General features: G+C 36.0%; 1 protein-coding gene across 2 annotated transcripts in view; it reads left to right on the forward strand.

The window, feature by feature from the left end:
• The window catches only part of NUBPL (NUBP iron-sulfur cluster assembly factor, mitochondrial), an 87,503-nt gene extending 62,299 nt beyond the window's left edge, over nucleotides 1–25,204 (forward strand). For both annotated transcript variants that reach the window (XM_031593792.2, XM_031593793.2), the window contains exons 9-11: nucleotides 4,019–4,139; nucleotides 7,722–7,804; nucleotides 19,081–25,204. In XM_031593792.2, the coding sequence (XP_031449652.1) occupies nucleotides 4,019–4,139; nucleotides 7,722–7,804; nucleotides 19,081–19,143 (267 nt within the window). In that variant the 3' untranslated portion in view covers nucleotides 19,144–25,204. The remainder of the gene's footprint in view (nucleotides 1–4,018; nucleotides 4,140–7,721; nucleotides 7,805–19,080) is intronic.
• The last annotated feature ends 1,628 nt before the right edge of the window (nucleotides 25,205–26,832 follow it).

Below are 26,832 nucleotides of genomic sequence, written 5' to 3' on the forward strand. Positions count from 1 at the left end.
CAAATGTACTGTATTTCTGTATCCTCCTTATGTGTTCTCAAGAATTGTTAGAGCTCTAACCTAAAATTCTGTTAGAGGAAAATCATATATCTCTACAGTTTAAGACGAAAGTTTAAGTTCTGGGGAGTCATGCGCGTACCTAATCGTCACTTTGCCATTTGAAGGGCTCCATGTCACTGAAAGAAATAGTCCATTGTTTTCACTTTTTTTCATGAGGCTTAGAGCTTATGTGGTAGCTTGTTTGTTTAGGAAATGCGGAGTTCAGTATTATCCCCAATATTCATATGGACTGAAATGGAGCAAATATTAGAATTAATGTTTTACATTTAAACTGAATGATAGAATCATAGAATTAGACCAGGTTGCTCAGTGCCCCATCCAGCCTGGTCTTGAACACCTCCAGGGGTGGAGCATCCACAACCTCCCTGAGCAGCCTGTTCCAGCACCTCACCACTCTCAAACTGAAGAACCAAATAAAGGAATTTGAAATAGACGGATAATAATAAACAAAAATATATTCATTTAAAATAAACTAACTAGGTTACTTCTTAAATGTTTTTTCCTTTTAAGTATGATTACATTGATTTAAGGTCTTGACAGTGTTACAAGTTGCTAAGTAACAGAACGTTCTACTCTAGTGCATGTTCACAAAGACTCATTTTTCATTTGAAATGTGCATGTGATGAGAAAATACAAACTGAAATCCTTCATTATTTTAAACAGCAAAGAAAAAAGCTGTTTACGATACTTAAAATTGTTGTCTGGCTTATCTCTGTGAAGGTTACTTTTACTTTTTGTTAAGACAGGGAAACACTTCAGTAGCTTCAGTAGCATTTTTAGCTCTTTTAAAAGCCAGCATTTTTTATTTTTTATTTTGCAAAATAGCATAACAAAAGAAATAAATTGACAGATTCCTTATTATTAACTGCTCAAGTGTCTTTGTAACAAAATGAAAGTGTGGTAGTGTTTGTTGTTTACTACTAGAAGAAAAAATGTAAGTATACGACAGAAGAGTAGCATATGAAATGTTCTATTTTAATTATATGTTTGGATTTACTAAAATCATGCAGAATGATTTTTCTTCATATAAGATCCCATTTAATTTAGTAATTTGCTGAATTTTCCTTCTAATGAGAAATCAGTTTCATTCAGTATTTTTCGCAGAGAATGGCTTCCAACAAAAGGAACCAACAAAGGGGTGTAGTGAACCTGCTTTGGCAGGGGGTTGGACTCGATGATCTCTGGAGGTCCCTTCCAACCCCTACGATTCTGTGGTTCTGTGAAAGCCATGCATTCTATGGTAGGCTTGGCTTAATTTGATGTGTGATAGACAAGATTTTAAGTATCTATGTGGACTAAATGGAATGACTAGATCTATCTTAATCAAATGATAAGCCACAACAACGCTGTTATGCCAGATGCTGGATTGCAATGCACTGGAATCAATGCACGGCAGTTCTTAAGTGTTGTTCCTTTTTTCTTTTCTCACTTTATACATACAGCAGCATAGGTGTTTCATATACATCAGTGTTAAAGAAGGTCCTGCCTAGGTATTGCATTTAGTTTTAAGTCAAAATTGAATCTGAGTCATGATTGTTAATGTTGTTTGTCCTTTACTGAATTGAAATTTAAGAGAGTTTCTTAGGAATTTTCTCCTTGTCTGGAGAAGGTAGTGTATATTTGGATTTGGGCACCATATGTTGTGTAACCAAAAGGTTAATTGAGCAAAAGGATTTTGTAAGTATTCAGAAACCATATGTGCACAGATAATTCATAATGAGAATTTGCCACTTTCTTACTTTCTTGTTATTTCTTGATGGATGTCTTTTCACTATTCAAAATAGAACAGTTTGACCAAAGAAGTTCAGCATTAGTACTATGACTTTGGTATTGTAGACTAGCTTCTGTGCTGCAGAGCATCTAGTGTTTGTTTCACTGAGCCAGGTTTTCAGAGAAGTATGCAGGCAGAAGAGCTCAGTGAGGAGCAGAACAGGATTTGTGCATGCTTGTAGAATATTTGTCCAGACAAACTTGGGGGCTTTTTCAAAACTAGTATTTAAACAGGGAAATAAGAGTCATTACTGACTTTATTTGCAAAACCTATTACATTTTCTATAGATTTAAAGGCTCTGAAAGTAATACTGAAATCTCTTGTTTATCCAAGTGTCTGCAGTGATATGTATTAAAAATATACTTCAGTGACCAAGGTTTGTATATTTGCACGGATTCTGAATTAAATTCAGTGTAATTGGCAACTAATATTACTAAAATCTAGTTGTGTACAAGAAGAACAATTTATACCTTAGTAAATATGTACTATTTGGTGTTTAACAGATGAGAATAAGGCTGAGATAATAAAAGCAATATTGTAATGCTGAAATGTCACATGTTTTTACTAAGATTTGTTTAAATTAAAAAAGGACACTGAATAAGACCTCTAAAGCCAATCTAGCTTTGGGAATACAGCTGTTGCTCAGTATTTGCGTTAACTGGTGCAGAAAGACTTCTTCAGGTGTTAAATGGTCAAAGAATTAACAAAACAGCTGTAATATTTGTAAGCTGTTCATAAAACATTAGTAGGCTGAATGGCTTTGATTATGAATTTGCTGTACCATAAATATTGTACAACTATATTGAGGAGAATAAAAAGTTAAAGACCCAAGTTATCTGGAGTGGGATGAATTCCTTTTGAGTATAAGTATCGAGATCTCTTTTTTTCATGTGCTGCATGCATATGTTTATCTATCTATCTATACACACGTATATTGTCTGTTTCTTAGAACGTTCCTTCCTTTAAACTCTGAAAATTTTACATGAGTGAAGGAAGATTTAGAAAGTAATATGAAACAGTGGTATAGGAAACAAAAACAGATTATCATCCTTTGATAAGTTTTAACTTTAATGCAAGGAAACTTTCTTTAAGAAATTGTAAATAACAGGCCTTTACCTGCTCACAGTGCTGCCTCTGTATTCTTTTAGTTAAAACTTTAAGGCCAAAGGTTGTACGTTACTGTTAATAAGTAAGATAACTGCTGCATTGAATCAGCATCCTTTTAGATCATTATTTCATTAACACAGTGGATATATTACTCCTCTAATTTTGTTAGTTTATTCAAAACACGTAACCAGAATGCTTAGGGAAAATTTAAAAAGCACAGGATATCACTAGATATGTAACAGCTTTTCTGAACTTTAAAATATATATTCATCTGTAGCATAAATACCTTGAACTGAAATTTTCTAACATGGAACCACCAAAGCAAGTCTTCTGTTGATTAGCAAATAGGGTTGAGTTCTCATTTGCAGTGTTTGTGTGCTGTTGTCATCACTTCTGAGAAATTCTGCTCTTCCTCAGTGAACAGGCTTGTTTACTAGGTGAATAAAACAAGATCAGTTTTATCATGAACATTGTTGTACATTGTGAAAGAAGATATTTATGTGCCTGATTTGGAAAATTTGCAGGAGATGTTTTACAAGGATGTAGATGAACATCTGACATCAACAGAAAAGTAGCTTTTGTCACTTCTTTTCACGTAATTATTTTTGTTATTTGATTTTTAAATTTTTTCCTCTTTTACAGAAAAATAGCAAATCTGATTCTTTTTGAAAACATTTTCCTTCAGGAAAAGTTATGAAATATCTGAAAAGCACATTTGATTGTTGTTTCTTTTATTATTTTTTTTAATTTTGTATCCCCAAACTGCAAATTACAGAGCTAAAAACATTCAAAGGTTTCAAAGGTCAGAAATGTAGTACATCTTGTCTGACAGGGAGATCTGTTGAAAAGTTAAATCAGTGCAAGAGGTACTTCTGTGTTGTGTAAGTTAGTTAATCCTTTAGATGTATAATTATGGAAAAAAAAAAAAAGTAATGTAGAAATAATTTAGAAATGAAAGTGAAACTGAGTAACTGATGATTTGTTGATTCTGTGTTGATAATCTCTTCTTTGTTGTCAAAGATGAATAAGAACTGAAGCTTGAATCCCAGGTGTTAACATTACTCCTTTTTCATTTGACAGGTTTTAGGACTAGTTCAGAATATGAGTGTCTTCCAGTGTCCCAAATGTAAACATGAGACGCATATTTTTGGAGCAGATGGTGTAAGAGATCTAGCAAAAACTGTTGGGTTGGATGTTCTAGGTAAGAATACAGAAATCGCTTATTAATGGCAAGAATGTGGAAGGCTTTAACTGAAATAAAGATCTACGCAATTCTAAACTATTGTATATTCAGACATTGTTTAAATACAATAAAATGAAAGTTTAAGATGTTGAATGCCACTTTTGTTGCATGCTCAGATTCATGCTCAGGATTATTCTTGGAGATTCTTGAACTGCATCTTAAATCTCTTGAATTATATGAATTATATACTATGCAGAACTTGGATTGTTGTTGTTGTTTTTTTTTTTTTGATGTGCTATATTACCTGAAATTCAGTATATTATGTATCATATACCAATATTTAGAGACAGTCAAGACTTCTGTGTGGTCCTGTAGAACATAAACCTAAGGACTATGTCAGTGCCTGTAAAAGTTTTCTTACATCATTTAAATGAGATATGTTGTTATATTTGTGAAATAAATATGCCAGTTTGATATGCAGTTCATCAGAGCAGTTATTTTTATGTCCATGTGAAAATATCTTGACTCTTGCAAGGAAGCAAGCAGACTGTAATGATTATATGTAAGTGTTGAAATTAAAGGAATATGCTGACTTGCAAAATGTTGTTGTAAAGAAAAAAATATATTTCTTTAAAACAGAAATTGTGATTAAATAATCTGGCATACCTATATTATCAGTGGAAAAAAAAATTAAAGAATATAACACAGCATAATTAAGTTGGTAAATGGGATAATTGCATGTGTTAATGATATGTTTTCATGTATTACTATAATTATCTCAATGATTTTCCATAGCTAATTTATTAAAAGAACCAGGAAGCTCACTTAGATCAACACAAAAACTTCAAGGTCTGACACAAATTTAAAATAGCACAGCAGCACATAATTAAAGGCATACATTTGGGCTATCTTTTAGTCTTCTGAGTGTATAATGAGATGTGATCAGAGCCCAAGGGGGGACTTCTGCAGCCCTGGGTGATGTGGATGGATGCAAATGTTCCATAAGGAGTTGAGTCAAATCTGCTGTTATATACACAGGCACGGATGATATGTCCTACCATTGGTCCTGTAAATGTTTTCTGGTATTTTCTAAGAGGACAGAACTGATTATAATATTAGTAATAGTATTAAAAATTAAAGGTCTGATACATTAGGAAGTTTGTTAGGTGATAGATGCGGTGCATGAAGAAAAACAGAGTGAAGTTTACCTTCGTCAATCCTTTTGATGGCAATTTTAAGATTAAGAAAAGTGCCCCAGGGCTAAATTTAGAATCAGAGTACTTGATCTGTTTAGTAGGCTTGTACTTCAAGGGTGACCACTGCACAATAATACCATATGGTATTACAAACATTTTTGCTTACGGCTTATATGTTAATCTTTCCCAAATGGTAGTTTTATCCTCCTGCTATTGAATTGCACCCAAAAGCTTTGAGAGATTTTATCTATATTTATGTATAAAAATTTATTTTGTTTATATCTTGCTATTCTGCTTGTTCAGCTAAAGACCTAGTTCTCTTGTGAATCCTGATGGGTGGACCTTAGTTTCTCTGATAACATCCAGTAAGTTCTGCAAGCTAACAGTGTGCAGAAAACATAAAAAGTATTTTTCAATTATTTTCTCAGAATATGCAGCCTTTAATATCATTGAAAACCTCTCTTGTTCTTGTTTATGAAGACAATTGAGTCACCAGTACACCTTCTGAGTTTCATTTGTTATTTCATGTAGGTTTTCTCTCATCTTCTAATTCTTCCCTGTAGGAAAGAGTGCTGAAGTCCATGAGAAAGACTTTATACGGCTGATTATTTCTCTCCCTGTCTCTGAAATTGCCCTATTTTGACTTTTTACTTCTTTTTCTATTACAGTTGAGTGACCAGAATTCTGACCAGAAAGATATGCCATTGATTTACATACTGCTAAGATAATGACTACTGTGATCTCTCTGCTGACTTTTGCACTTCCTAACTTTTTAAACTGTGTGCTAATAGAGCCAGCAGTGACTCTGAGATTTATTTATTTCCTACAATAAAACAAAATTTTCTGAGCATTTAGACTTTCTTTAGGCATTATGAAATAATTGAGATCAGAAAAATGTAGATACATTGATAAGTTCCCATCATGTTCTAAAATGATGATGAGTGCAAAATCTTCATCTTCTTCAAATTCTTATCTAAACAGATGCACAGATTTTTTTTTTCTTTACATTTTTTGTGCTTCTGTTTAATAAAGCTTTTACTTTTTTTAAATTGGATTTTTCTGTTGTTTTGTCTTCTCTGACTTGCACTTTTGTCCATGCAAGACCTTGTGCATCTGTTGAGCCATCAGATCTTTCTAAGTATTAGGAAGATAAGAGAAAAGCTGCTGCTTGGTAGCAGGGTAGTTCTGTTTGTAATTTTGAGATTGTTATTAAATTGACAGAGAAGATCGTTGGGAAAAACAAGTGAAGATTAGTCTTTACACAAAATAAGTGTAAGAGCTGAGTTCTGGGAGACCAAACACCTGAATTTCTTCAAGCATTCTGCTCCGTAATCATGGAGCCACAGCTTTTGTCTGTTTATTTCATTTCCTGTGTGCTTTTGATTTTTTTTTTTTTTTTCTTAACAAGCTTTGTAATTTCTAAATTCTGTCAGTTTTTATACCATCCATTTAAATGTTTCGTCCTCGTAACTGCGTTGAACTTCATTAATCTGCACTGGCTTGGTTTGGGCTAATTAAATGTTGCTAAAATGTATGAATTAAAATTGCAGCTTCTGAGACAAGTCAAAACTGAATGAAGCATGGTGCATTCTGTCTACATCAATCTGTGATGTAATGTATTGCTGTATCTCTCATTTAAAAAGTTGGTTTTCAATTCACCTCTTAATTATTTCTGTAGTAATGAACTAAAAATGGGAGCTTCACATTTTCTTTAGTGCTGAAAAACTCTATTTTAGAAAGTGTGTTTCAGAGTGGTATAGGGTTACTAATTGACTCGTCTTTAGAACATTGCTTTCCTCTCTGATAGTTCCCTGCTTGTTATAAAAGAATATAAAAAAGATTTCTGTTGGAAAGAAGGAACACAGTGCTTCCCTACCTTTTAATTGGATACAGAGCCTAATAAGGACAATAACAAATGTTATTATTTGAAGATTAAGTATTCAAAGAAGTCTTTGAATCGCTATTAAGATCTTTAAAAAGCATTGAAAAGAATATACAATCAGGGGATAGGAAGTTGCATGAGTATTTGCCTAATGCTCAAGCAAACTTCATGTACTCAAAATAGTTTGTATATCAGTTTGTATTTTTCTGTGTAATCAAGAGAAAAAAGCAAACAACCTGTTATTTATTACAAAGGATAGTCTGTCATATTCAGAAAATGAAAAAGCCAGATTATATTTGTCATTAAACACTGTGGATATATAGGAATTGTTCTGCAGCCAATTTTCATTTGAAATGCTGATTTTTTTTTTTTTTAATTTTTGGTTTTTTTTTTTAATAATAAGTAATTCAAAGAACTTCAAGAAAACTGGAGTTTGTTTTCAAGTCACTTTAGGGCTATTTTGATGAAACATTGAAGATATCTTAGGTCTTTACTTACACATGTTTGGTGTCTTTAAAACAGGAGACATTCCACTGCAAGTTAACATTCGGGAGACCTGTGATTCAGGGCAGCCTGTTGTGATCTCACAGCCTCAAAGTGATGCCGTAAGTCTGGTGCACTGCGCTAAAAGTAAAAAAAAAAAAAAAAAAAAAAAAAAAAAAACAACAAAATGCTCCTCCCACCCTTAACAACAAAATGCTCCTCATCTCACTCCCACCCTTAAAAAAAAATAAATAAATAAAAATGGATGCAGATTGCTTCTTGTTATTACTGTCCGAAAACAAATGGGTGCCTGAATGTAACTGAGGAAAACGAAGTTGTTGTAAAAGAAACTTGTGTCATTAAGTAATTTTGGCCCTTATTTTTCCCAGTTTTTTGAAATGCTGATCATGGGTTTTGCTTGTGTGCATGTGTTTTTGCTTGATTCAGAATAGCAACGATTTGATTCAGGATCTGGTATGCTAAGAGGAGGAAGGTCAATGTCAAGCCACACGAGACCATGCAGTTAATGGAGGTCCTCTAAAACTGTCAGTTGAGCCTTTGGTAGTGGAGCCTAGAAACTGTCAAAGGATCCCATCAAAAAACGTTTGAAGCAAAATCTGCGTATTGTCAGTACCTGGGTTGTTTTCAGCACGAAGTGGAGGAATTTGCACACAAGAGGAAATGGGTTTTTCTGTGCATTTACCGTAACATTTTATTGCCAAAGGAAAATGTGAGTTGTTGAGATGGTGGCAGTCAAATATGCAAGTCTCTGAGGAAAAGCAGTTTTGCATATAAAATTTCATTAACACTTGGAGACCAGGATTTTTTTCCCATCCCCTCTGCTGGAGTTTGTTTGCTGTGCTCTGTAGGGCAGGATGTTATCTGCTATGTTTTGTAGGCACAGTGTGTTGAATGATGTAGCCTTACTTACTGTAAGGCTGCTTAGATGTTACCTTAAAAAAAAATAATAATAATAATAATGATGATGATAATAGATGCTAGAATCAGTTATAGATAAGGTAGAGAGTACCAATAAAGTATTCTTTCTAATACAATGATTGCTAAGTACAGACTGAAATAACTTTTCCTTCCCATTCTTTTAAAATAATAATGGGGAATAATCCAGTATTGTTAATGTACTGATGAATAGTGAGTTATGTTGCAGCACTTTTTTTTTAAATTGGATAGAGCAATAGCACTAGAGCATTCCTATTTCTAATTGAATGCAGTAATTTTGCTAGTCTTCAACAAGACCTTTGCTGATTGTTTGTGGAATAATGTAGTGATTTTCATTCTAGATCCTTGTGAAAAGGAATTATTTCAATCAATACTGTAGTTTCTATCTGGGAATTCTGATCAGAAGTGCTAAGGTTTTCAATAGATGTATAGCTCAGGTTAAAGTTCATGCAAAACAGGTAAGCATACCAATATGGAACACTCACAGTTTCTGAAATCTGTATTAACCGAGAGTCTGTAGCCTGCGGGAGTCTGAGCTTACATACATATGTGCAGGACAGCATTCTGAAAATTAAGAAAGACAAGAGAATCTGTAGGGTTGCCATCTGTTCCTTCTTGGACTGTTCTTGGTAATGAAAGGAGGGGTTATGAGCACCATTTGTGGCAATTAAGTTAAATATGGAGTGGAATAAAGATGGACAAATATGTGTGACTCTGGGGAAAACTTTTAATATTCTTCTCTGCCATTGTGTCTGTGAGATAATCATTCTCCTCAGAGAGTGAGCTTGATTTTTTTTTTTTTTTTAGATATAACTAATCTTCACAATATGAAAAAAAAATCCCTTTATCACTGATTTGCTTCTCATAATAAATAAAGACAGAAAGTGATTGTTGTTTTCTTATATTTTAAAAGAAAAATATAATTCTTAGCATACACCTGCTGGTGGGAGAGGACTTATAAGGTCAGATTCTAATCTTTAATTCATGACACCCATCACCGTGTTTCTCAAATAAACTAAAATTGTGGCTATTCGTGCATGAACAATCATAGTTATTCAGATAGAGAACAATGTGCTCTGAGCTGCTGAAATTATCTCTGCACTTGTCCCTTAAATTTACAGATTTTTGTATACAAAATTCTCTTGTCTTTGTTAGAACATGCTTAAAAATGAAATGTAGGCTCACAGAACTGAAATAATATCTAGTTAAGTCAGACAGTGGGGGATAAGGATGATGACTGACTTCTCAGAAGCCCAGCATGTTGTCACACCTTTTCAGTTCTGTCAAGAATAAAGGGTGTTTTTAAAATGTTAGCTAATACTTTTTTTTTTGCTAACATAGCTCTGGATTCACCTTGCCTTGCTGACGTGTAAAAGCATAGCTCTCAATTTCCACTAGGATTTTAAATTGTATGAGCAAACTCATTTAGATTATTTTAAAGCTTAGTTTGCTTACATGCAGTTAGAGGAAGAAAACTGTCTTTATTCAAAACTGGCAAGGAAATTAGTAACAACCAAAATAACTCTTCCAGAAGAAATAAAATTACTTTTAAAATAGTGGATGTTTTAGTTTTGAAACTTCTCCCTCAGAATCTACAGGGTACGTAAGATTCATTTTACTAAAGCTTGAGGCTCCAAATGGTAATGTCCTCGAGGAGAAATACAGAACATTAGCAAATTCATTTTGCTGTTGGTATAATGTTATCCACATTAATGTGTCTGTCAGTTTAGTTGTTTAAATTACGGCTTTTTTTTTTAAACAGACTTTATTGGCAAAACTTTTTTATCTGCTGCAGAAATGTGCTGTGAAAATTGAATATTGCTGTACTTGCATATTAGCCTAAATAATAGAGGTCAATCTAAAGAAAGGTAGCAGACAGCAGCAATTCTTAGTGATCTAAGATCCTCTACAAGGAGCTTATCATTTCTTAAATCAACAGCTAGGATTTACCAGGCCCTTCTATAAGTAATTGGGAGTCTTGGGAATGTTTCTTTCTCTCTTAGTTGTGGAGGAGGATTGGATGGATAGGGCTTTGCTGTTTGCTCGTCCAGACATAAGAGTCTCTGGACAGAGCTAGCAGAGCTGGTTTAAAAAATAATAATAATAAAATAAAAATCAAGAACACTGTTAAAATGGGAAACATAAAATAGGGAAAACAAAAGAATAATCACTGAAGCCAGGTGGGAATGTTAATGCTCAAATGTGAGAGAACCTACTAAGGATTGCAAATAGAAACCAACAGAAAATGGGGGTTTGAAAAAGGCATTTTGAAATAGGCAGGTGAGAAGACTAGAGGCACAGTGAGAGATTAAAAAAAAAAAAACAAAAAAAAACCACATGATTATTTCCACTGGAATTACTCTTCCACCAAACTAATTGTTGAAAATGTCTGTTGAATTCCCCATCAACAATGGGAAAAACTCAAGTAGGGGTTTCTAAAAGCTTTTCCATCTGTGAGCAAAAAACATGAGGTTTGGGTTGGTTGTCTTAAGCACATCCAGTCTGAAACTCATGGATATCTCACAGCCTCAGTGGCACAGTGGATTTGCTCATGCCTTGCCAGAAGAGACAGGCTAACTGTGACCGTCAGATACCAAACTGCCACCTATTCCCAATGTCAGCAAGCAACTAAAGAATTCAAAGTATGTTTCCTATACCAGTGTAACCATTCACTGTTTAAAAAATAGGGTGTGTTGGTTAAATAGGCATTTCAGGGAGGAGATGAGCTGGAGACTGAGATAAGTAGGAAATGTAGTCTCTCATCTTGGCTTAGGAAGTGGTGATTTAGGAAAAAAAAAAAAAATTGTAGAGAGATGATACACCTCTAAGATTCAGGAGGGATGTTGTATTTAAGATAGCAGAGAAGGCATGATAGAATGAAGTTTATATTTCACCTTCTTCCATTACAAAAGAGATGGTAGAGCTCTCATGGCAGAAAGTATAAAAGATGAGTACATTTGGTCAGTCAGCTCTTTAGTGTTCTCGTGCCACAAATTGTTACAGAAAACATCTGGAATCTATTAAGGAAAAGATACTCTGAGTTCAGCCTCATAAAGTCAAGTTAAGTGCATTGGGAAAGTATGGGAAGATGAGAGGAAGCAAATTCCATTGATCTGCTAGGACGATGCTAGGATTTCCAAACCCCAGACTGATCAGCCTTTTGGAGATATGTGCATACTTGTTTGCAGTTTGAGGAATTTGGCTTGGATAGAAAACAAAAAAGGACTTGTCCTGGAGTATAGAAACTAGGAGTTATTCCTGGAAAACATGCTTGTCATAAAGACCAGTATATGATAGAAAAAGCACATAATTCTTATTGTCTAGTTCACACTTAACTATGTGAAATGTGTTCAGCCCCCTTGAAAATGTATTTGTACATATTGGTGAAAGAATTTGAGGTCAGTAAGTGGCACAGAGCTCTGTAATGGGAGGGAAGAAGCCCAGTCAGGTGGAAAGCAGGGGCACTAGGCTTCAGCAGTCAAATAAATTAGGAATGTTACAGACTTGAGTTTGATATTATCCAGGGGGACAGTTGAAAATTATATTCATAAAGACTTCTTCTGTAGAATTCTTTGCAAGGATGAAGTGTGAGTAGAGTAAAAATGTACCATGCTTAAAGCTTTGCAGTAAGTAGTTGGAAAAAAATGGAAATAGCAGTAGCAAATTATGTTTGCTGTTGTTTAGCTGTCATCAGTGATTTCGTTGGAAGAGAGATCTGTCCAGGGCATGATATCTTTTAGAAAAGCAAGCCCTGAAGACTGCTTGATATGATGTATACTATGCCTTACCACCATTCAGGCTTCCTCCGAATGATCACAGTAACATTTGGTATATGTAGGCTTGAATCCTTCATTCAGGTAGTATATCATCAGACCGTCATTTATACGTTCTGCTGAAGAAAGTGCTGAGTGTTTAGGATAGTCTGTTTGAAGGATGATTCTGTATTGCATTTGAATTGCACTATTCTACTTAACAGTGTTTTCTAGGCAGGATGTTTTTTTGTTATACATAAAGGCATTTGAGTAATGTATATATGTAATGGCACCTTGAGGCTAGCAGTGCTTCACAGCTGAGGTTCAATCAGAGGAAGGCTTAGCTTTTGCAATTGCTTATATATAAATAGGATTAACAGGAGATTTCCATGCCCCATGAATACTATGGCTTTTTTTTTTTTTTAGCAAGGAAACATCCACTTTATTTAACCCATCTCCTACATTGTAGTTGTAATTTATGGGTTAACTTTCATATTTTCAGCAAGTCCTGTTTCTGGGCTTCATTGCAGTTTGGTAGAAATTGCCAATTCATCAAAAGAAGAATCTTATCATAGAGAACTGCCAAGAGGAAGGCAGAATGGAAAAGATTCTAGGCTTCTTGTAGCAATCAAAAATTTCTTTGAGTGTTATAAATTTTTTGTCTGAAGTGGAAACTCATTTAAAGCTGTGCTTATTGTTATGTTTTTAGTGCCTCCTGTGCTGACTGAGGTAAAATAGAGACATCAGTGGGCATCTTCAGGCACGCTGGAGTTTGGAGTTGTGTCAAAGTCAAGTAATTTCCACGAAAACTAAAACTAAAAGATCTTATAGAACTGAAAACATGGATTGTGAGTGAATAAAGAGAGAGATGCACTTTATTTTTTTCAGTAAGATATAATCAAGCATTGTCATCATATAGACGTTAGCCAAGTCTAGTGTTTATCTTTATAATGGCAGCTATCTCATTAGATGCTTGTTGCCTAAGGTTGCTAGTTTTCTTTAGCAATGATTATAGTACAAGACACTGACAGCTCAGCTGTGCAGATTAAAATATTTGTATTCTTCTTTGTGGCCATAGTTGCATTCACTGTTCCAGACAGTCAGTGCTTGCACAGATCTTCCTTTGGATTGCTGAGTTAGACAAAGCATCTTAATAGTCTTGGAATCCTTTAATAGAATTTATAAAGATGTTGCTATTTCTATTTGTGCTCTTTGGTGTCCTTGGCCCACAAACAAGTCATGGGATCAGTATATTTTTTTCTGGGTTGCTGGCATCCACTGGTTTGGGAGAAGATGAATGCGATACTAGCTCTTTCTTATTTTGGTTTTATTGGTGAGTAAGTTCTATTCTGTGGTTGTGTGGCCTTTGCACTAAACACTATGAACTGTTTACAGCCTGAGATCTGTACTTCAGTGAAAATGAACTGCAAGGCAAATTAGCAGGTCAAGTCAAGCCAATCCATGGAAACAGCGGGGTCAGCTATAAGCTGTTAGGTAGATTTTGCAGTTTCCTTAGGAGTGATGCATATGTACTTCATGGGTAAGATTTTCAAGAATTAAATACCTGAAAGGAATTTCAGTATAACTGAAAGGCTTACATTTCTCTAGGTTTACTATAGAGCTTAATCAGATAGAGGCAATAAAAAGGTAACTTGTATTTTAATTCTACTGTGTGTCTATTATTCCGTGACAGAGTAATGAATTGGGACATTCTGATTACGTAGGCAAAGTAGGACTCTTCAGTCCTTTTCCTGACAAAGTTCATTATAAGTTCTCCAATTCCTACCCCAAGATCTATGCTATCTTTAGTTACTTCCTCCAATGCGCCCTCTCAGTCCGAAGAAGTTTTGTCATTTAAGGAATGCTGTGGTCTTTTCTGACAGTGTTTGTACAGATCTTTGAGAGGTGAATAGTCTCACGTGATCATTATCAACTCTTTTAATTCACTGACATTACCTTCTGTTTCTACCTCTACTCTTGCCAGTGCTGCTTTAAGGCCCAACCTCTTCAGCATTTGTAGTAAAGGAACCTGGTCTGCTTTTAGAGCATCAATCTTCTGTGTGCCTCTTGATGCTCTCAAGGAGGAAGAATGTTTAGCTTCCAACAAATTTATGTTTCTATTAAGTGTCAACTGTCTGTCAGCAAAAAATAAAATAAAATATTCAAAAAGCTTATAAACTATTTCGTCAGAACTTCCAAACTGTAAATGGAAAAACTGTCATGTGAACTTCACCTTTAGCCTATAAAAATGAAAATGGTTGTCAGTGATAACTAGGAACTCTTCTCTTTTGCCTTGCCAACCAAAAAGGAAATAAAAATCCTTCTCCATTTTTTTTGGTGCAATCTATCTTCTTTTGCTTAGTAGTGATGGAGTAAATAGTGGAACCAGGCTCTATCATTTGTGTACAGATGCTGCATTAAATAGATTGTGAGTCAGATGAAAGGCTCAGTATATACAGATCTGTGTTTATTTAACAAAAGGTGTATTGATGATTAATGTGATTCCCTCTCAACCTTTTCTGTATGTTGATGTGTGCTACTGCTAGTAGACAGGTCCTCACTTCTAGTTGAGTGACTTGTTCAAAGGCTTGAAACTGTTGATTTAGTCAAAGATGGATTACTGGTGGAGTCCTTGCAGCAAAATGTGTGAGAGACTTTTCTATTCAGTGCATGAAGTAGCTACTGGGGGAGGGGAGGAGCTTAAAACAAAACAAAATAAAAACAAAATAAAAAAGCAACCTAAAAAACAATGCTGATAATAGGGGTAGGTAATAATAGCATGTTGGTTTGCAAAGGATTGAGACAGGAGACTCCTGTTACTGCATGGCAGATCAGATAAATGGCAAATGAAGGTTGGCGTACGTAAATACTGAGTCATTGCCCAGACTCTTGTGAACATTGTTTGGGAGAGTTCATTTATTTATTTATTTATTATTGTATCTAGTTTATTCAGATCTCGAGATAGGGTAGTGCTTAAGGAATCTGATCTCCCAAGAATGTTATCTGGTTACTACCTGGATGATTATGGAAGTCCTTGTCTTCCATGGTGTCTTCATCTGGAGCAAATGAGGCTCCCTGAAACATTATTTAGTTTGACTTTAGTCGTTGATCTACATGACTGCTCCAGCACATGCGTGATCCGTTGCTGTTGACTAATGTGAACTGTGTGCTAAACATTTCCTATTTTCCTTTCCTCCTTTTTTCAGGTTGATCTGTTGTTCCAAACTGATCCATTATCCTGTTTATCCAAACTTCTAGCTAGGGAGTAGCAAGACCACACAGAGCTGCGCATTGCTCATTGACACAGCTGCACTACCCAACGCACTGCAGTTATACCTATAGGACCACTTTGAATTACACAATTGTAACTTCAGTTCTTGCCGCAAATTTATGTATACAGGAGAAAATATTGCTTTGCGTAAGCAGTACTGAGCTCTCAGTTAGAGGGATGAACATCTTGAAATTATAGCAGTTCTATGAAAAAGACAGCTTAATGCTTAGTAGTGCCACAGTCAGGAGTGCAAAGCATCATAAGATAAATTAAGAAAAGTCAATTTAGTAGCTCTTATACATAGACATACCACTCAGGAGATTCCTGAGTCACAAATGGGGGGAGGCCTGCAGAGAATCTAGGGAAGTATCCTTCATTTGTTTTAGTCTTATTCTTCTGTAGGCTCCAGTCATTAGCCATGGTTGAAGGAAGACTGCTGGGTTGACATTTGGTCTGAATCTTTGTAGCTGTGCTCATGTCTACAGAATTGGAAGGATCTCTTTTTTTTTTTTTTTTTAATCTTGACCAGTCTTTTAAATTTCTTATTATCCTTAGCTCTGTCAGCCTTTGCTCTGGCTGATATTTTTTGCTTTTTTCTACTTAAAATTTTTAACCTGTCTGTTGAGTTATCATTTAACAGGGGCAAACCTTTTGCTGGTATTTTCTGTACTCTGGAATGCAAGCTTTTTTGTTCTGTTCTTCATAAACTAAAACCCAATGTTTACTCTCACGTCTCTCTTGAAAATTTTCTTCTAATTTTTTCAAGTAGATTCTGTTGTGATCACTGGTCCCTGGGTATTTATTCTATCATAATGTGGTCCAGAATAATAATATCGTAAGATTTCAGGTGCAGTCTTATTTAAGCTAACATAATTATTTTTTCAGTATTTTATTTTGTTTGTAAGTGACTGAGATTTCCACTCTATTTTCTACTGAAGGACCCTACAGATACCAGAGCTGTTACTTCACAGGTGATCAGGTAGACCTGAATGACTTATTGCAGAAATGGAAGGAAAGATAAGTCTGGGGAATGTAGCAGAATCGAACAGGAGATGTTAAAATGACCAAATACTTACACCCACTTCAGTTTTAGCTGCAGTATTGTCTCCATTGTGCAATATCTGTTCCGTGCTTCTTAAGTCATCTATTATATATAAATCTTTGTGAGATCCTGTAGATTCGAACAGCGTAACTCTCTTGGGAATAATCATGCTTCTTTTGTTGTTTTTTTTTTCCTCTGCAATGAGTTGGTATGATCTAAATAGCCATGAGGATGTATAGGTTGTTTTTAAGCATGTATAATGTTGCTAGAGTAAATGAAGAAATAGTAGTTTTTTTTTTTTTTAAATTGGTGCCATTTAACCATGAATAATCAACTACTTATGACAGTATAATTCACTTGTAGATGTTTTGTCAATTTATGTACTAAGGGATGCAAAAGCTACTCTGAAACAAGAGCCATCTTATCCATGATACAAAAGGCTGAGCAAAATTCAATTCTTCAGACTCCCTCATAAAGAATCTTCAGTTATCTGTGTGTTGCCTGGATTTAGCACTGCTTCATAAGTGTAGATACACAGCTTAATGGTTTTAAAGAACCCTCTGACACGTAGTTTGTGCGAGTCCTAACTATGTAGGTCATTATAGTGTAAGCCTGTGGAGAAAATAAACATGAATGGTACCAGTCTTCTGAAGACATTTTAACCATAATCATCATTTTATTAGAACCACGTTTTTAATCTCTTTACTGGTCAATATTAATATTCAAAATTGGTTACAAGTAGGAAAAAAAAACTCTTCTTACACTGAATTTCAGAATAGGAAGTAGTACTTTTTTGGCCATATCTCTTATAGCTCTTATTTAAAATAAGTCTTAGCTTTGTCATTGTGTAGCTAGAGGATATGAAGCTGAGCACAGGCTTAAATCACATGAGTAACAAATGTAGATTGCTCACTGGACTTTGATATAGCCACTTGCATGAGAAACTCGTGTGTCCAGAGCATTTTGGGATTAAGGCCTTCAGTTACTCTGCTGTGGTCATAATGCATTTGATGTGTTCTGTTATCTGCAAGTAGATGGTGCCTGCATTCCTTACAAACTCAAGAATTATTCAATTTAGTATGAAGAGTATCAGAGTCTGAGAGTGCCAGAAGAAAACTGACAGGTGAGGAGCAAAGCTTGGAAGAGAGAAAGCATGCAGGGTTGTCTGCAAAAAGTGGCTGTGCTTACTGTGCTTAGGCAGCTGGTGCTCGTGCTGTGAGCAGGACACAGACCTTTTCTTCCTGCCCCTCAGGCTCTAACCTTATGTATTTGTCAGCTGATTTGCTATATTAAAGGCCCATCAGGACCCAGTTCTAAAACGCAGAGCCAAATATGAGGGGCTCCAAATGCAAGCTTGTTAGAGAAGGTGAATAATTGCCGTGGTTACTGTCTAACAAAGTGGAAACAGGCTGAATAGCAGGGGGATCTTTTCTTTTCCTAGGCAAACATGATGTACCAGCTGGAAATTGAGGCATGACAAATTCAAATTATAGATAAGGTGTCCATTTTAACAGTAGAAGTAATCTCTGAAGAGCATACATGGTAAATATGTACACGCATACTATACTGTTTCACATGAAAATCTTTATATCAAGATCAGAGACCTTTCTAAAACAAATGTTCAATTTCATCTATCAGTTTGTTGAGTTTGATAAAGACTTAACTGTGTTTAATTTTGTAGTTTATGCTTAAATAGTTAAAGCTTAAGTAGTGTCTTTATATACATCTTCTGGCAGTAGGTTTATGAATATCTATGTTAGATTGATTATGGTCTAATCTGTGCCATTTTGTCAGAGGTTAAAAGAGGAACAAGCTTGAATTGGGTCACTTCTCATAGCCTTACAGCTTTGGTTTCTGCCCTTTGACTTAGAGCATCTTACTTCATGTCTCAGGTTGGTGTGAAAGTGAGCTTTTTTTTTTTGATACCTGTTCCAGTCTCTTGGAAATATGTCTTTTTTTAAGTGCATAATGAATTGATTATCTTAATTTTTTATTGGAATGCCATTATTTTCTCTGATTCTGTCTCAATCCTGTGTACAGTGCAGCTCTCTGTGAGGTAGGGGATGTTTATAACTAAAAGGAGTCTCTAGTCCCACAGGTCCTTCTTTTTAGTGCCTCACCTCCTGAAAATTTGATTGTTTGCTGCAGAAGGCAGATTGTCAAGTCAAATCGTATTCTAAAAATAATACTGAAGTTTCATTTACTCTGATATTTAAATAATTCTTGTACTTATTTAGTGTATAGTTTTCTTCAACACAAAACTAGCTGAATAGAACAAACTTCTTTAGCTTCGTGCGTGAAAAAGCATATGCCTAAAAAGACATAAAGTATTGTTTTATACTGAAAAATTCTAAATATATGTTTTTGTTTTAACAGGCTAAAGCGTATCTGAAGATAGCCGTGGAAATAGTAAGACGACTGCCAGCACCTCCAGCTTGAACAGTTTGTCACAAACTTACCAGTGAAGTAAACTTTTGATGTGACTGGTGCAAGAGTCCTGCTGCTTAATGGTGTGGACACTTTTTTTTTTTTTTTGCAAAGAGCTTCTCTAGGAGTTAATTTATCACACTTTAACTTATGATTGTGATATTTACTTGTTTTCAAATCATTATTTGGCCATGCCCAAATGGATTTATTATGCGAAAGATGATAGATGATATTTAACTGTTGGATTGTAACATTATCAAGCAAGAAGGGACAAAGTACATCTTTCATATAGATGTGCCCTGTTTTAAGGTCAAGAATGGAAAACAGCCTGTCCAGCCAAGCAGAATGATGAGAAGTATGCCAAGATGTAAGTCCTGCTTAAGAAATGACATTTGCAATGCTATAATTTCTGTAAATTTTGGTTCAGCTTTTCACTTGCTTAACTACCAAAATGACCGTAACCTTTGCAAAACCTTAAGTAGAAAATTCAGTTATGTAACTGCAGTACATTTTTGTTCCTTAAAAAAAAAAAAAAAAAAGATACACATATACTATGATTATAATGGATCATGAACCAATTAACTTGTTATTAGTAATGTTCAGTCATGAAGTAATTCCATTTACTGGATAATGGATTACATGACCATTAGGCTCATTTCTTGACTGCCTTACAAAGGCTCATACAGGACACAAGGTAACTGAAGTCTTTGTGGGAAAACTCCAGAGCTTGATTTGTCAGGGGATGTAACCAATCAAGATAAATTAAATTCATGAATGCATATTTATATTACAATGCAGCAACTTGGAATTGATATGATAAAGATAAAATTTTGAAGGAGGGAAGACTTCAGTCTTCAAACTGCATCGCCCTTTTGGTTTTGTTACCATACCGCTTCTGTGATATTGATTCTTGTGTTGTTGTATTCCGTCAGGGAATCAGTTTGAGTTGGCATTTGGGCCTTTTCATCTATTCAGTATTAAGTATAGGGATCCTAAACATAAATCTTAACTATACTGGGAGATTGTCCACACTAAGGAATTCTGTGTGCTATTAAATTCTGTGGGACACAGATTCTCCCTGTAATACAAATAATAATTCATATGTTTTTCATTAGTTGATTTTCCTTACTGAAGCACTAGAAGATGAAGTAAAAAAAAAAAAAAAAAAAAAAAGTATCCATTTACATTAAGAACGTTGAATCATATGTACCCAGAATTTACATTGGTGAGAGGAGCATAAATTATGGATTAAATTTCAAGCTTAATTGAATTTGCAAGCATGTAAATGATGTGCTTCAAAACTTAGTTTGCTTATTTAGTTATTTCAAGTCAATCTTGACACGTGTAATTGAGCTCCCTCTCCTGTGCCTTCCCTCATGAGGTCTTGTACCAGTGTTTTATTTTTGTGTTGTGTGTTATCCCAGACCTTTAGAAATGAAACAAATACTCAGACCCTTTCAGTTGTTGACTGGATTTTACTGAAATAAAAGGTGGCTCAATGTTCTGCTCTTTATTCCGTTGGTAACATCATTCCTTTACATTTTCTCTGTGCATTATTTACTTGTGTTTCATCTGTTGTAGTATTTACATCTGTAATAATTGTGTGATGATTTTGGTGTAGTACAGTCGTTTAAGAAAAAAAAAAGTGGGATTTCTGACATTTTTAGCAAAAGACTGTGTTATCCTATGAACTTTGCAAAAAGGTCTGTGAATGCCTCTGACGTGCAGTTCATATTGAGAGTGGGTGAACAATAAGCATATCTGTGCTTCTACTAATTTTTAGTTTTCCTCCTGTTGATGAATTTGTCTTTGCTGTGTTAAAACTGTTACCTGTAGAACTGTGTTTAATGCATTTTTATTACAGAAGGGAGTTATGATTACATGTAATCAGTTTCTAAAACAGTCTGAAAATTCATATTTAATAAATATTTTTGTGGAAGGATTGGAAAACTAGCAGGTGAAAGCTGATTTATTGATTATTATTATTTTAAATTTATCAGTCATTTAAAATATATATAATTGCATAAAGGACCATCAGAGTAGGTGAGACATCTTAGCATTTTAAGGATTATAGTGGTCAAACCAAATTTAAAATGGGAACATAGTTGTGTTATCTTTCCTTTTCTCATGAGCGAGAAGCACATTTCCCAGTCCTCTTCCTGCAAAAGATCTGAAGGAAATAGACACCATGTCTATTGGGACTCAATGTTACAGAAGCACACATTTATTATTATTTTTTTTAATTCTAGAATGCATTAACTAACTAGTAATGACTTCAAGTCAGTGCATGAGATTTGAAATGTTAGATCATAAAATCCCTGATATTGGTTACTGGTTGGCAGTTGGATCAGTCAGTCTAAGCAGGAGGCACTGGCATTTAACCATGCAATTATAAATAAGGTCACATACTTGACATACAGTGTTGTTTGCTCTTTCCAGCTTTATTATTTTACTTTCATCTGTCTGATACTTCCTAGTGTACCACTGTAGTTTTTTGTGAAGGTGCTAATCCTAACAATAGGTCTCATCTCTCCTGAACTGCAGGGTCAGATGCTCTTTGCTCAGGAGCAGTGGAAGACTTCTTGCAGAATTACCATGATCATGGGTTAGCAGCACATAATAACTGATGGTTGTTGTGCTGTAAGTTGCAATTACAGACAGCATCTCGCCAGGCGAGGGAGGGAGGCGTGTGGATAGAGGGACAGAGGCTATCCCATGCCATCTCCTGTGTGTGCTGAGGGCACTGCTGCTGGATTGCCTTGCAGTGCTGCCCTATCCATGTGAGCTGCTGCAGCTCCTTCTGTCCTTTCTGGCACGCTGCCCTTCGGGTCATGAGCACAGCTGTGCTTGTGGGTAACTCCTGCTGTTCCTTGGTGAGAAGCACACTGTGGCTCAACACACTGTGTTTCCTGGCCTTCAGCAGTCTCAGTTTTTCTGAAGTTGAAGCTCAAAGCAGGTATGAAATTGTGTTTGTTGGTGAAATATTTTGCTATAATATTTCTACTGCTACATTCTGATTGCTTCAAACTGGTAAGCCACTTAAGACTGTGGTTTGTGAATTCCTGCAGATGTTAAATTTCTCTTCACAATAGCAGCAACACTTTAATTGTTCTTTGAAGTTGAGAGAGGAAAGTAGTTTACAAATCAATTTTTTCTCTATTAATTCAATTAGACTTTAAACTACAGCACTTTTTGGTTGCTCTGATTGGTGATCATAGAAATGAAGCAGCTCATTTCAGTGTATCAACAACAACGAAAGTAATTCTGAATTTGCTTCAAATGAGACTTACTTGGACTTAGTACAGCAGATGAATCCCTCCATAGTGTCCTTCCTGCTGTGGGAATGGTTCTCATCTGGGCCTGCACCAGCTCCCTTTAGTCCTTGCTTGTGATTCTGCTGGAGCCATTGAAGTGGGCCGTTGGCATGCTGGTCAGCTGTGCTCTGTTGGTTACTGGGCCCCATAGTGCATGCTGAGGGCTGCAGCCAAGGGGGAGAAGAAAGGGAGGTAGTGCTAGTGAGAATATCTCCAGATTCCCAGAAGACTGCCTTAATAACACCCAACTTGCTGGTGCTGGGGAGAATCAGCAGGAGAATGACAACAAAGGAAAAGCCTTCTGTTGCTTAGGTGAAAGATTAAAGAACTGTGAGCAACTCTGGGGGCTGCAGAATTGATTTGCAAAGGCCCCTGTGATACTGTGTAATGAGATAAAGGGGATTTAGGTGCCCTAGCTGTGCAGAGCCACTGCAAAAGCAAACACAGCCCTCTTGGATTGGCATGTGAGCTCTGTACCTGAATACCCAGGACACTCCTTTGACAAGGGGAGCCAGGCTCTGTTCCCATCTTTCCAGATGTCGGTGTGGGTAATATCTCCATACCTGCATCTTCACAAGGACAGCAGTGAAGGCACAAAACCTGTCCTGGGTCTGAGAAGATGCTTCCTTAGCTTAGTCTTCACTAAGGACAAGCAAGGGGCATTTGCTGCTTCTCCTTATAAAGCCGTATTGCTTATAAAAAGAATAAGTAGCATAGTCCTAATTGCAGGAAGCGTTTTTAGCCTAATGACTTGAGCTGGACTTTGATCCTTGCCTGTAGCATTTTTGATGAATTTTACCAAATGAGTGTCTGAATAACATATTTGATGGGTAGGAGAAGTCTGATGCTGTGGCTGCTTACAGGCTGAAGGGAAGATGGTACAACTTGCTCTGGGGTTTGGTACCTGAGTGCCGGCGAGTATCTCACAGCCCCATCTGGGCCCATATTGTTATTATCCTTATTTAGCAGAAATAGTTTTTGATGGAGATGCTTAGGCAGAACAGTTCTGATAACGGAGCGTGACAGTAAGATGGATCTGAATTGCTGATTTAATTTCAGAACTGACTGACAATGGCAGGAGTTATTCCTTATGATGATGATTATTTTTTATTTTGGCAGCATAGCAGCTAAGGCACCAATATGTCAGCCCATATATCAGCAAAAGAAAAAAATTCATTCAAAAAGTAGCTTTCAGCTAAATTTAAGACTTATCTTTTATGTGGATTCTGTTTTACATTATAAAGATATTAAGTCTGAAAATGTGTATATATAAAGATCTGTATTTTTCCATTATCTTGACACATTTAGTGAGGCTTTCTTTTTGGCAAAAAGAGGACAGGCAGAGCTTGTTATTCCTTATGCACCTATTACTCTGCTTCTCTGTTTATATGAGTGTGGATCTGAGTACCCACTTTAATCTATGTAAATAAATGGCTTCTCCCAGGGTGTACGTGAGCCTTCGAACAAGCTGGTGGGGAGAACATCTGTTGTCCTTTAATGTTGTTTTGAGGACTCACAAATTTATTTGAAGTGCTTTCACTCGCACCACTGGGATTTTATAAAACTTGTGTTATTTCCTGTGGTCCGTAGGTTGTTTCGTCTTTTCCAAGAGAAAGACAGAAAACTTCTCACACTTGCCTCCCCCATGAATGCTTCCTGTTACTACATGAGGGCTGTTTTAAGAATACAACCTTCTGATAGCTTTTTGTCTGAAACATATTTATTTTTAATGATTTTTTGATGGTACTAGAGCACTTTTTCCCTTCAAAGGGTTTCTTTTTTAAAATGATATTGAGGAAATGCTCTAGCAGTTTTAAAGCCCAGTTTGGCCGCTATTTGTGAAGTTGTGAGAGGAAAGTAGTTTACAAATCAATTTGGTTGAAATAAAATGTGAGAAGCTTATTAAGGCAAGCTCGTGTGCTGTTCCTCCAGTGTGTAAACGTTACAAATATATTTTACATTTAATTAAGTGAAACGAAACTGCTAAAGTAAACAAAAGTTGAAGAGCCTGAATGTTTCCTGCTCCACAGCGATCATTCTGGAGGTGATGTGAGACCTGACTGGGGGGTGGTCGAGCAGGCGGGGATGAGTTTGTGTTATCTGCTGGATCAGGAAGTGTCTGCCTGCCGCTTTCTAGAGGAGGAATTTCCATATAAACAGGCTTTTGTCTCTGATACCTTGAGGCCTCTAGTTAGTTTCATTCAAGATTGAATCAAGGAGGATTTGGGTTTGCACCACTTCCTGTTGCTGGATAATAGGACTCAATGGCTATTTCAGAGAGTTACTTTTTAAAACAAGCATTAAAAGGCTGGGAAAATGTGCCTCCTAAGCATCTAAGCTTTGAAAACCTAGTCTAACAAACCCACATTTATTTGTGAGTGCCAGCACTACTGACATCTCTTTTGTAATGCTATAATATCCCAAGCTTTTAGAAAGCCTGTGAACTTGTTACTTGTTTACACTCTTTTTTTATATAAATGTGCGTTTAATACATTTCTTAAATAACATAGATACTGCTGCTTCACCACGACTGCTGCTTAATTCCTCTGCATAATAAAGCTCTTGTTTCAAAGGCGGATTTCCTTTGGTAGGTAACACATCTAGAAATTATTATTCTGGAGAAAGAGGCGATACCACTCTTGGATGCTGAATGTCATCCTTCATTCTGGGTTGGTGTAGAAAACTAATCTCTGTCTCTATGAATGTTCGTGGGTTTGTTACTCTGATGGGAAATAAATCTTCAATAATACAAAATGAAACTGCTGATAAAACGTCTTTTAATTATAAAGAACTGATAGTTTATGAAGTTTGAAAAGAAATGCACACTAGAGATATTTATTTTGAAGTACTTCTATTTTTATACTTCTTAAGTACAGCTTTTAAGACAGACCCGCAGAGTAGTAAGGATATTTGGACAAACTCTGCTATGGAAATGGATTATTTTCCACTGGCTGAAAAGTTCTGCTCTTCTCACACAGAATGACTCACACAGGTTAAGTATTGCCCAACGTCAGTATTTGTGTACAGAACGCTGCAAATGAATCTGCAGTAGCAGATGGGAGGAGGGAAAGCAATGAAGTGCCAGCCTTTGCCTGGAATGACCTCGTGCCAGGAAGCAGAGGAGTTTGGTACAGCAAAACTACAAGTAGAATTACACCTTCAGTGAAGGCAGGAGGGTCAGGGCAGAACAGAGGATGTCTGAGTAGTTTGTAAACTGGAATGGTGCATGAGAGGAAATAAAACATTTATAGTGATAGAAATAAAATTGGAACATACCTGTTTTGCTTTGACGGAATTGTTCACATATGAAGTGTATGACTAGGGATGTCTGGCATCACAGAAACATATTGATCTCAGTGCTTCAGAAATGAGGAGGGACAGAAGGGTCAGATCACTGCAGTCCATCAGGAGTCCTGATCCTTGACACCATTTCTTCATGGTAGAGAGGATACAGGTATGTATATTTACAAGAGAACTGCTTAAAAAGCAAACAAACAACAGCAGTTGCCACAGAATGTTACTTGAGAAAATAGACTAAAATAAGTTGACCTGAAGTTTCATCTATTCCAATCCTTTTTTGTCAGTCAGCACAATACAAATTGTTTCATGTTTCCTTTTTCAGCACTTCACTGGTGCTGGTTGGTAAGATGAAAATAAATGGGTCTATGTATAGGGGCTGCAAGGGGGGAAATTGCTGTTTTGAGGTGGGATTACAGGATTTTCTTCAAAACAAAATGAGGAACAGTGTGGTTATTCTATATTTTCTGTTTTGATTTGAAGAACTATAGTAAGAAAGGATGCCTGTCATTTTGAATAGTTTGATGGAACTCTGCTAGCCAGTAGCTAGTCATATATTGACAATAAGAACATAGCCCTTAAAAAGCTCTGGGCTTTTGTCTTTATGAATGGCATATTAACCTTATCTTCCTTGGCATGAGAACAATATCAGACGGGTTCCTAAGATGTGAAAGGCATTTGAGAAGCATGGGAATTTATTGTCACAGCAATGGTAAGTAAAGACGCATTGAATTCAGATTTTCAATGCTGTAGGAGCCTGTAGCACTGAAGTAGTGCCACGGAAGTTTTCACCTCCTAGGTGGGTTCCAGGTTGTCTGTGACTTGATATGGAGAAAAGTCACACCCTGAACTGGGGCAGCATTAAACCTTTAGACTCTGTGTTCTCATTTCCCTCACACAGGAAATGACTCACTGAAATATTTATTCTCCACGCTGTGATCTGTGCTGCCCAGGGAAACAGGAATCTATTTACTTTATAACATATCATTGCATCTTATCAGACTGTACGGTATCTGGGAGCCAGAGTTGGCACTGGCCACCATTTATTACTGGCTGGGGTTTGCTGCATAGAAGCCCAGTTGCTTTGTGT

Source organism: Phasianus colchicus, chromosome 5, assembly GCF_987193195.1.
Source record: "Phasianus colchicus chromosome 5, bPhaCol1.hap1.1, whole genome shotgun sequence".
Taxonomy (NCBI): Eukaryota; Metazoa; Chordata; class Aves; order Galliformes; family Phasianidae; genus Phasianus; species Phasianus colchicus.